This window comes from Grus americana, chromosome 16 (assembly GCF_028858705.1).
Source record: "Grus americana isolate bGruAme1 chromosome 16, bGruAme1.mat, whole genome shotgun sequence".
Lineage (NCBI taxonomy): Eukaryota > Metazoa > Chordata > Aves > Gruiformes > Gruidae > Grus > Grus americana.
The window spans coordinates 11,923,261-11,935,523 of NC_072867.1; the positions used below are offsets into that span (position 1 = coordinate 11,923,261).

At 39.6% G+C, this 12,263-nt stretch overlaps 1 protein-coding gene across 1 annotated transcript in view; it reads left to right on the plus strand.

The window, feature by feature from the left end:
• Positions 1 to 1,048: 1,048 nt before the first annotated feature.
• The window catches only part of TMEM132D (transmembrane protein 132D), a 267,820-nt gene continuing 256,605 nt past the window's right edge, over positions 1,049 to 12,263 (plus strand). Inside the window, exon 1 of the mRNA XM_054844296.1 lies at positions 1,049 to 1,992. Coding sequence (XP_054700271.1) covers positions 1,914 to 1,992 — 79 coding nt within the window. The 5' untranslated portion in view covers positions 1,049 to 1,913. The remainder of the gene's footprint in view (positions 1,993 to 12,263) is intronic.

Genomic DNA, 12,263 nt, shown 5'->3' on the forward strand with positions numbered 1-12,263 from the left:
TAATATAAAAAGAATGTTTTTTATTGCTCCCAAGCATGTATTCCATGAAGGAACAAAGTGGCTATAAGTTCTTGTAGGTACTTTTTTTGGGGGGGAGAGGCAGGGGGGGACTGTGGTAAATTGGATTTTGCTGCCATTCTATCTGCCAAGAATAATATAAATCTCATGATTAAGCTTGGCCAAAGGGTTGGGTTAGCAGAATGGTTCTTGTGTTGATACCTCCTGTAATGGCAAACCTGAGATTAGTGTTCAAAAGTGCTGGGGAAAAAAATAACTATTTAGACCAAATGTAGGTATTTTTCCTGCTGTTCTTGCAATATGTATGAAGTATTGGACTACACAGTCTTCACATTATTTCCCTATTCCGGCTGCATTGCACTTCGTTCGGCTCACGACTGTTCCAGTGGCTTAGGGAGAGCTGAGTACGTGATAAATTTGGATGAGGGAAGGAGCCAAAACCTTACCACGTGCAGCAGTGTACACATGCCAAAGCGGCGTGCTTTGTCGCTTCTGGCAGCCGGAGGGATGCGGTTTGTTTGGGTGCCGGGAGAAGGGAGCCTTGTGCCTGCTCTGGGGCACTGCCGGCAGCGGGTGGCTCTGCGGTCTCGCCGGCTGCGCCTCTTACCCCTTCGCACTGTGCCTCCTGGGCTTTGGGAGCCTCTCCGGCGCGGCACAGCGGGGTCGTCTCTCCGCTGCGCGGGGTTGTCCGTGGAAGCGGGCTTGGGGGGGGGGGGGGGCTGGCTGTGGCACCCCGGCACCGAGCCGCTGCGTTCCCCCAGGACCGGCGCCGCCAGGGATGCCTCTCTGCACAGAGCCGCCTCTCCCCTGCCCTGCGGAGGGTGAGCCACCGCCGGGCACCAGCTCCTGGGAGCGGCGGTGCTGCCTCCCTCCGCGGCCGGGGGCGGGGGGGCGCCGGGGCCAGGCAGCCCCGCCCCGCTCCGCCCTGCTCCGCGCCTCGCTGCCCGGGGATTGGGGCTGCTGGGCTGCCTGGTGCGAGGCGGGGCTTGGGTCGTGTGCTTATTTATTTATTTGTTTCCCTCCTCTTTTTGTTATCTTTCGCGACACCTCCCGGCTTAAATCTCTGCCTCCCTGTAAATAGCAACCGCGGCACCCGAAGGATGGGCCGGGGCCGGAGGAGGCGGGCCGGCGGGCGGGCCGGGGCCGGCATCCCGGTGCGGTCTCAAGCCGAGCAGCATCCGCTGGGGCGGCAGGTCCCCACCGGCCGCGGCCGCTGCGCCCGCCGGCCCCGAGAGCAGTGAGCGCATCTGTGGCAATGACCTTCTGGAGGGAGCCGCGCTCGCCCCCTCCCTCTCTTGCAGAAAGTCAAACAAGTCAATGAGGAAATAGAGAACTTAAAGAAAAAAAAAAAAGGCGCAACAACAAACCCCCTGTCTCCGTGTCTGGATGATTTTTGGGCTGATCAGCATCACCTAAAGGAAAACTTTGGTGACGCCCGGGGAGCGGACGTGCTTTTCCACCGGGATGCGGGCAGTGGCTCTGTGAAGTGCGGGGCAGCAGCGGGTGTCCGCCCGCGGAGGTGGGGTGCGCGGCGCCGAGCCCCTCAGCCCCTGCCCAGCGCGCCTGACCCTGCCGGTTCGGGGGTGTTCTGGGGTAGGGGGCTGCCTGCCAGCCTCAAGCAACTGAGGTTCGTTACTGAGATTTTTAACCAGAACTGTTTCCTATTTATTTATTGAGAGGAGAGGGGTTTTTCTTTTACAGCATCATCTGTTCTGAAGAAAGGAGGGAGGAAAGGGAAGGGTTAAAGCTAAAGAAGTAAGTCCTCTCTCCGGAGGAAATGCCTTTTGCGCTCTCCAGATGACCTTTTCTGAAAATGCAGCCTTTCCAGTTGACCGTTTTTTATTTTGACTACAAAGTGTGTGAAACTGAGCCCTAACTTCTCCACAAACCCCAGGATGTGCACTTCTGGGATTAGCAATATGGGGCATCTGTTGTCACCTCTCCTCTTGAGCCTGGCAGCAGTTTTTTCCAAAGGTAAGGCTCAATCTCTTGTGTCTGTTTTCCTGGATCTTCTTTCATGTTCATTTTGCATACAGAGCCTCTGTCCCCTCTCTCTGTAATGCCTCGAATGTAGATGCCCACAATTCATGACTGAAAGACTTGGGGGGGAGTCATGTGCTAGTCAAAACCAAAGATATCACGATAGAAAATCTGGAGTGGCAGGATTTTTTTCTTGGTTGACTAACAAACAGTCTACCCATTTACTGAGGCATTTGTTACCTGCCTGTTGTACTTTTTGATAATGTAGTAGATGCTGGTGATGAGCTGAGCTGGTATACAACCAGCTTTGGGTTGCAAAGGGTTTGTTATCTGGAAATTTGGAATCTTCAGGGGTACAAGCTATTGGAGTTAGCTGCCCCACTGTTATCTTCTGTGTAATTTAAGTTAAAAATCCTGTATTTCAGACTGGCTGACAATGTTTTACTGGACCAAAGAAATACATGCTTGCTGAAACATACAAAAGCTGTGCTGAGAGCCTGAACCAGGTGTCTGATATTCTGCATGCTGAATAGACTTTGAATGTCCTGACAGCATGACTTCAGATGACTCAGTGATATCTTCTTATTGCCCTCAAGTGTGTTTACAGAAAGAATCAGAAAACCAGTATATAGACAATGCACACATTTTGTGTACACTTAAATACTCCTTTGAACGTAAAGTTTTCATCGATGGTCTCCGCCAAAAGGTGAATATATTTTTGTAGTACTTAATTTAGATGATTCTGAGTGTTCCTGTGGAATACAAATTAGGAGAAATACACGTTTCTACTGAGAAGATATTGCACATGAACAGCTGTATTTTGGCAGGAAAACAAAATTAAAGTTCACACGTGGTTAGTCTTCAGAGAGGAATAATAGCATATGCATTTGATCTATGATTTTGCAAACATACTGATAAAGAGTTCTGCTTATAAACATCAGTATTTAAAAAAAAAGTATTAGCTATTCTTAACACCTCTTTCTTTATGCTTCCAGATATCAGCACTTTTCTTTTTTCCTAAGTGAGCTATTTTTACTAATCACTTTGTATCCAGAAGTGAACTTACTGACAGAAGGCAAAATACACAGCTATGTATTTCTGTGGTGGTTCCATGTATCAAATTCACTTCTTTCTTTTTTTTCCTTAGAACAGGTTAAAAAAGAAAGGAACAAAATTAGGTCTCCTCAAATGTTGCCTAAATGCAGTGCCTACATAAGTACAGTTTTAAAGTTGCAATTGGAAATGCATTAGCAGCAGGGATTGGAAGTCTGAGCCTCTTCAAAAGATTGCTTCATTCACATTGCACACCAGTAGCTTTTGATTTCCCAGCTAGGTTGTAAATTATGTATTTTATTATAAGCAATATCAGTACTTCGGATAGGCTAACAATGCAGTAAGAATGTTAAATTTTTCATCTCTTATTTTTGGTGTGTTTCAGTTTGCAGCCTTAACACTGCATTAACATAGTGTTTGACTGAGATTGCAGCTTATTCCAAGGTTGGAGTCTAAGTGGCATTTCAGTCCTACAGAGTACAGTGTTTGTTTTATTGCTAGATCAGCAATTATAACATTCGTATATGATTCTATTCTTAAATGTTATTTATGTCTCCTTTGAAAGGTAAACATAGGCAGAAAACTGGACTTAGAAAGGAGATCTCCTAGGTGGAAAAAAATGCTATATAAACTGACGAGAGGTATTTTTCTGTGTATTGTGACTGTGAAGTCTCATTACATCTGGTATGTCTTGAAACCAGATACACAAGATCCTATTAGAATTACTGGGCTATTTATTTTGCACTTCAGATATCCAATATACTACTGTGTGATTGCTGGGACTCTTTGCTGTTTAGTAATACATATATCTAATGTAATTGTCTATTTCCATACTTGGTAACAGACTCCAGCTGTACTACTATGCTTTAGTATACTCTGAAAAGACCAGAGTGTTCCAGAGATTTACAGTATAAACTTGACAATGTAAAAGATTGATTCCTCCTCTCCCCATAAGAAGATGAAAACCAAAAAAATAATCAGACTTGATTACTACTACAGGGCATGTTTCTTTGATGGCTTTCTGTTGCTAATAAAAAAACTCTCTCATTTATGACATGATGACAAAGTTTCCCTAAAGAGATAAAAAAATCTTTTAACATGCAACAGCAATCAGCTGTCTATTATGTATAGGTCTGTTGCTGATTACTCAGAACCATGGCAACGCACCTTTTTTACTGCACAGTTTCCAAATCATTCAGGTAATAATGTTGAAGACTTGAGAAAGACTATTGCAGTTTTGCTTTGCTTTTATCTTGTGAATGCAGAAAATAACTCTAGCTGGAGAAATGAAATGTTGTTTTCAATAAGGAGCTTCATGTTCTTATCAGAACAATTTCTCACTGATTACATAATGAAAGTATTTTAATATATTTTCATTCTAATTATATGTGTGTGTGTGTACATATATATAGACAAAGGACAGATGTTATAAGGCTATGTAACTGTAGTTATGGGGGTAGTTATGTTTCACAGCTTTGTCTTCAACTAGGAGTTTTCTTGAGACAGTCTGAAGGAGCCAATGCTTTCCTTCAATCAGTTGGGTATCTTGCTATTTGATATCCACTATGGAAAAGAATTCTTCAGAAATCTTCAATTAAAAAATAACCAAGTCCAGCTGACATTAATGAAAACAGACTGATACAACAGGCACAATAATGTGGGCATTTTATTCTCTTGTTTAAGGGGAAATCCTCTCATTAGCTTTATTAGAGCAGAATAAAAATTTTAATAGTTTTCTTGAACACCAGGTTCCATTCTTGGCTTAAGTCTAAAATGAGCTGAACATTCCCTGTAAGACACTAAACAATTTCAGGATGTATATTATGAGACTTAAGATTGAGGAGCCTTTTACATTATGAATGTTAGTCAGATTAAAAAAACCTGATTTCAAATTTTGGGCCTTCAGTAACAAAACAAGGGAATGTTTTAGTGACTTTTTCTGCCTGTGTTCCGCCAAGCATTGCGTGGTGTTGTCTGTCATCCTGAGCAGAAATCTTCCTGAAAGTCACTTTCTAATGAGATCTCAGGCCACATAGCTGCTGTTTTGATTTTCTTTTTCTCTCATTTTTTGTAAATGTGGATGCTTGACAACTGCATTAGGCAGGATTGCCTTGTATACCCCCAAGAGTGTTCCCCATAGGTTGGAGATGTGGATAGTACATTTGCAGTGATGCCAGTCTTCTATTGTAGGAAAGTGTGTGCGGGGAAATCTCCCAAACATTTAGTTTTGGTTATATTATAGTAGAGAAGTACTGGGATTTAAATAGCCTCTGTTTCCTTTGGGATTATCCATGTTACAGTATTCTTTGAACCCTCTTGATTTCCATTGAATCTTGTACTGTAGATTTTCTTGTCTTGCTATGGACAAACTCTATTTTTGGCTTTCTCTGCACAATTTTACTGATTCCATGATGATGCTTAGTATCAGAATATGTCATTCTGTCCACAATAATTGCTGAAATACTTCACTTATTTCAGTGGTTTATATCATTGTGAATTGCAGTTGTACAGGAAAGCCACTTTCCTTCACTTTAATCTCCCTTGTGCATCCACTGGCTTCAGTGAGGGTAGTGGTGTATAAAGAACTACACAGCTGAGCTTGGTAGTTATATGCCATCTTTCAGAAGGCTGTGGGCCATTCCTGAAGATCTTTATGTGCAGATCTTCCACTGACACTGAAGTGTATTGTGGACTTAATATAAGTAGAAACATGGAAAATGAAAAGCTGAGGAATGCAACAAGCTGTGTTTCAGCACTACTTTGGAGTTCATTACCAATATACTACCAGTGTTCCAGAGTAATGGAAAATTAGGACTGTACATGCAATTAAAATTGAAGATTATTTTATTTGATTTATGATATATTCTTTTTTTTCCTCTTCTTGGTGGTGACAAAACAGGAATTCAGGGTTGAATTTCAGTTCATGTCAACAGATTTTGATTGTGATGATGAGGGACATTCTTTTTCTCAAAGAAAGAGTGCTGATATTTCTTGTGGACAGAGTCATCATAGACATCTGTTACTCTAGCTATGCAACTGTTAAGTATAGAAAACTTACTGCATGCTGACTTCAGATGACCACTACTTAGATGAGCATAAAGTACAGGTGTGGTCAGTAGGAGGTTTTTTTTCTGGTAAGCTTAGCCAATGTGCAGAAACCCAAAAGAGAAAGGAAATGTTTCTAGCTTAAGGTTCAAGCTGTTCCCACAAAACCATAGTTTTTGTACTTTGTTCCAGCTGCATTGAACATACAGTTATTTGAGACATTTTACAAGAGAAGGGGAAACTAAGTTGCACTTTTTTGTTCTTATTGTGTTTCTTGCCACAATGTACTTCTGGGAGAAGCCCCATTCTGGTTTCCTTTCTTTCAGCAAAAATAATAAATTCAGACTAACCTAAAAAATTCTACAGCTAGACCCATGTTTTATTTGTCAGCTGCAATACTGGCTTAATGTGATTTGGTTTCTAATATTTCCCTGTAATGTTCTCATTTTTTTTTACTTCTGTCTTTTATTAGTTCCATAGGACTGGCGGGTTCTATGACACCAACCAATGTTTTAGATATTAATAAAAGCAGCTTTATTCAATAAAGATCAGCTTTATTTAATAAAAGAGAGAATCAAAAGATAATATGATTTTTCATGCTGCATTTGCATTAAATCAGCCTCCTGAGGTTGTTGTGGATGCCAAGCCTAGTGGCAGTCTGTCACAGGTCCTAGGATACATAAACATGACTCCAGACAGATTGATTGCAGAAAAGCTGAAGAGGCAGCTGAGATTCATCACAGGTTTGGCTTATAAAGTGTTACATTAAATTACTTGATTTTTACCAGTGTTGGTAATATTGCCTGTTGCATTATTAATGGCAGTTCAAAATGAAGTGGATTTTAAATAGTTCAGAGACATTTAGATAACACTAATTATTATAAGCAGATTTAAAGTACATATTTGAGGATGTTAGGCTACTTCCCTCTCCTCCATGGGGCAAAATTAACTGTAGAATGAGGATTGTCTTCATGTCCTTGATTTCTTTTTTTATTGAATAGACTTAATTCCAGTGTAGGGTGTTAGTCTGATTGCCCCACAGAGGTAACGGATTGAAAGTTTTCATCCTCCAAAGAGGTACAGCCTATGTAGTACCCATGCCAGCTCCTGCTTTCTACTTTACTAGTGTGACTTAAACTTGACCTAGAGGATGATAGAACTTCCAGCTCTGCGATATATTATATCCATCTATTGATCCATGGTGGGTATAATCCAAAGTCCATTACAGTCAGTACACAGGGTTTCATTGCCTTTAGTGGGCTTTAATTCAGAGTGTAGACAGAGTTTTCTGGAGTGGTATTTTTCAGCTGTGTGGCCTGCACAGCAGTGGTGAGTCATAGAACATCTGAGCAGTATTGTGAAACCAGTGCCAAAAACCTTATGCATTCAAGCTAAAAAAAAAAAAACCAAAGGGATGAAATAGAAGTAACAAGGATGCTTTCAGAGTGCATCCCAATTTGTGTTTGGTTGTAAACAAAGATCTCTGACAATACTGTGTAAGACCGTCTGGATTTCTTTCAAAAAGTTAGATGGCTCTTGTCCTTAAAAGAATAGAGAAAAACCACTGTATAAGATTAACTGCAGTAATTTAAAGTATTTCTCTGAACTGTTTGGTATTGCCTCAATACTTCAGACACAATCACTGATGGTGTGAGTGTTTCTAATTCACTGCAGCATAGGTTCACTTAAATCAACAGTGAGTAGAGGTTCAGTGAAGCAATGTAGGAGTAGTCTGCCAGTCACTTAACAGTATCTGCACTGTAGGGTCAATTAACTTCCTAAAAGGCTTCCGCTGTACTCAGAGGATGTTTGTTCTTACACACTCGGTCTTGTGTTTTTAATTAAGATTTCCAGAAAGGTTTCTGGAGGGAGCTTTCTGTGTTGCAGACAATTGTCTCCCTGAAAGTTTCTCAGCAAGATGCCCACATTTCTGTTTCTTCTACAGGCTATGTAGAAATGGTTGGTAGTCGATACATTTACGCTGATGTCGCATTTCCCCAAATTTACAAAATAAAAGGCCTCTTCCCTTTTCCTACAGTCACTTCACCTTTTCACAGGCCCATCTAGCTCTGTTTTTAAAGTTACTTTGAATTGATTTGGTTTGCTTAGTTATTTGGGTCTTTATTTGTAAATAAAGATTTTGTCAAAATTTTGTGTAAGATGGTTTGGATGTGTTCCAGAAATTTGCTATCATAATAGTTAGTAACTGTTTTCCAGCCTTAATTTATTCAATACCTTTTTATACTAATTTGCTTTTCTGCTAATAGTGTCTTTTAATCTTAATAGTTCTTATCCTTGGTGGAATGCATTGGGCCTCATTAGACTGCAGTTTTGCAGCTAGAGCAAGCAAAATAAAACCACATGTAAAAATTACCTTGTAGACTGTAAAACATGAGAAGGGGGAAGGGTATTGAATAACAGGTCCTATTAAAAAAAAAAGGCAAAATAAATTAGTTATGTTGGAAAAAGTAGCAGGAAAATGCACACCAATCAGAAGGGTGCAAAGATGTCAACACACTCTTTATTCTCAGCATATACAATTTACAAGATAGACTAAGAAGCAACAGAAGTATCCTTTCCAGCTGAACCAGGATGCTCTACAGCATACTTTTTGATCTATTTGCTTTCAAGGTAGGCAGACTGTTGAGAAGGCAGTCTGCAGACCTCTTGCTGAGGAGCAAGGCAGATGTCCAGATACACAGATGAGGCTTCATGTCTTACATGCTGAAACAATCCCCAGAGTTGGAGAACTTAGTCTCATCAAATGCTAAATGATCTCAGAACCTTGAATTTTGTTGACCCTCAACATAATTTACTTGCTTTTTAGTTATATCTTTAAAAGTGTACACTTTGTCTTCAGTATACTTCATGTAAATTCATTGTACAAGAAGAGGAATCCAAAGTTGGTAGAGATAACTACCCAATAGTGTCTCTGAATGTTAATCCAATCCATAATATAAGAAAGGAAACAATACCACTTAGTCTTCAATCCCCTCACCAAAGATCCTGGATTAGCATGTAAATGTATTCTCCACTTTCTACTGAGCCATGGTTGTTCATTCCATTTGTGTTCAAGATAAGAAAATAGTAGTGACTTGCATGTGCATACAATTAAAATATCTGTATTTATGCTTCAGAGTTTTGCATCACTGTCTTAATTGGTCTCACTTGGTTAATTTTAATTTGGTAGTACACATTGGGTAGTTAGTTTTCTTGTCTATGGATGGTAAATTCCTACATTTAACTTCCTACATTGCTCTTAGCAATATAGGGTGTATTGTCAGGTTTTCCTGCTGTGAAGGAGGTCTTGATGTTGTTTCAGTGGATTGTCTTTTGAGCTACTACTCATGGAACTATTCAGGTCTGACTAAACTTCCCAGTGTAATAAATGTGTAAACCCATGATGTATTAGCAGTTACCCTCCTGTCATCTTTAGCATGTTTTCAGAAATAGGATCTCATTTGCTCAAGTTCACAAGCCTGTACCTCTTGAGTTGAAGGATATCATTATGTGGTCAACAATATGGGACTTGATGCAGAATTGAGTAATCCTGATTCTGCCCAGCCGAGGTAAGAGGTACATACATACTCAGTAAGTTTATTACCACACTTTGTTACTTTGTAAGCAGCATATGATGAATACTTTTAGAGTTTTCACTAATCTGTTCCATTTACACTAATTTTTACTGTCTCTAATCTATTTAGCTCTGAGTTAGGTGTCTTGTTAGGTGTTAAGCTTGCCTACAGAATTTGGCTCATGTAAACACTAGAAAAACTTGGCTTACCTTCTGTAGAAGAGAATGGAAAAGGAACATATGCAAAAGGAGTGTCTCATCTACTAGTGTACTAGTGCACATCTGATATATGACTAATCGAAATTTGTCATCTTCTAGATTATAGTGGCAAGGCTGCTATTTCCAGAGTTTCTTTGTACCTGTTCTTAGAAATCTTACAGTAATCCTGTAAATCAGTGTGTGAAAAGATGGGGATCCAAAATTAGTGGACACTTCTCAAATCTTATTTTAGTCTGAGTTGTGGTATCCCTCTTAATGACAAAGAGCAGTTACACCTTCAGTGAATAACAATAAAAGCAATATGTAGCTTTCCAAAGCTTGGTATGATGATCTCAATAGATTTTTTTCCCTTGTTTACTCAGGGTTTATTGGTTAAGGTTCTGTTATTCCATATCCTTTTCCATATTATTGGGCAAACAGTTGTAAGGCTATTATGACTTTAGCTGTGCTCTGATCTCTCCTTTGTGGTTGACTGTGTCCCCTGCAGCAGTTGTCTGATAAGAGATGATTTCTTGCATACTGAACACTTGTGCACAGTAGGATTCTGTTATATACTTCTGACTCTTTGACACCATCTGCCCAGTAAAGTGGTTTTAATGGGTTTCCACTGAGCCAGCCTGTACTACACCCTGACAGCATGCTCTGTATTTTTAAAAATAAACAAAATCTCTTCAGAAAAGCTATCCATGAACATTGGCTTCTCAAAAAAAATTTAGGATTACATACTGTCTGATATTTTGCAGAGGCAGAAATATCTCTATTTGATAGACTTTAAAATAGGAAAATGACTGATAGCTTGGAATGGTCTTCTAATAGTACTAGCTTATTTTTTTAAAAAATAACCTTATAAAACATTATTTCCTGTCCCATTCTCTAGTCAGGTATTATTATACTTTTACAGAAATGCAATCACTTTACCTTGTTGAGTTCTCTTCTTTATGAAAGCTGGGGAATGTAGTGGTTCACGATGGTGACTTAGGAGTCAGGGTACCCATTGGCTTTCTGTAGCCCTTGGAAAATCACTTTAGTTCTCTGCTTTCCCTTTTAAACTGTCTTGTCTACTCAGAATACAAGTTGTTCAGAGCAGGACCTGTTTTATTTGCTGTTTATATAGCAAATATAACACTTCTTCACTTATAACACTTCTCAGATGAGAATGTACATTTTACCACGTAAAAATAATTAGTTACTAGTGGTTGAGTTAGAAATTGGAATGTGGCATTCTTATTGTCCTGATTGCTAGACAAGATGAACAACTCGGAGGCCTGTAAGAATAGAGAAGAGGAGTAAGGTAAGGGGGGGATAAAAAGATGCAATGAAAGCATCTGTGTGGTTAAAAAAATTCTAAGAGCTTAAGTAGATCCTATCCCATGATGTTACAATTAATAAGCTATCTAAACCTTTTCAAACAGCAACATGATAAAGGGAACGTAAAAAGCTTCTTATAAAAAGATGTTTTTATATTTTGCTGTTATAATCCATGTTACTAAACTATTAAATCAAAGATTTTGAATATATTAATAATGTAACAAACCACTTAAAATGAAAAAATGTTTGTGGTTTTGTTTTTTTTCTTTTTTTTGGCAGATGGTATAGATCTTAAAAAATACTTAATTCCTTCTCTGCCTCTTCAAGTCTTTGGGGTTTATTTTAAGCTCCTTCATGTTAGTAGGTTGCAAACATAGTGGGTAGCAGTGGTGATGAGATGGACTGGTGAAAGAAACTGTTGGCTAATATCTTCTGTTATTGATGGGACATAAAAATTGAAACAGTCAAAACAAATGGGTTTCTCTGAACTTCCAAGCTGACTTGATAAGAACACACAGAGAATCAGATACAATCCTATTTTTAGTCTTTAAGTTTTTTTCTAAATTATAAGGAATTTGACCTCCAGCAGAGATGAAGGCTTATATCTGAAGCATGGGTTTCTTTTGTCTTCTCTATGCCCTATACAGTGCTAGTCCTGTTTTGTAGGTCTGTGTAGGGAACCAGTACAAGATATTTGAATCTCTATTTTTAGCTGCCCACTTACTCCAGAATAACTGTAGCTGAGGACCACAAGAAAAACAATCATCTGTGCTACTATGGCATTTTGAGTGAATAGACCATGAGGCTAAGGCAGTTTTTCAGTATATTCCAAGATGTGCAATGCCCTCATATAAGAGAACCATTCATTAGCTTTGGAACCTTTTGTGCAATAAAGACATTTAGCTTTTTAACCTGTGGAATACGCACATGGTGGTACCATTTGTAGAGAAAACTGGCAATATCCCTTCTTTGCAGCTGAAGAAACAGACTGTTCCATCACTGTTTAATAAATGGTCAACAGCAGAGCTGCACATATGAAGTTTTCAAGTTATGTGAACCTTTGCTG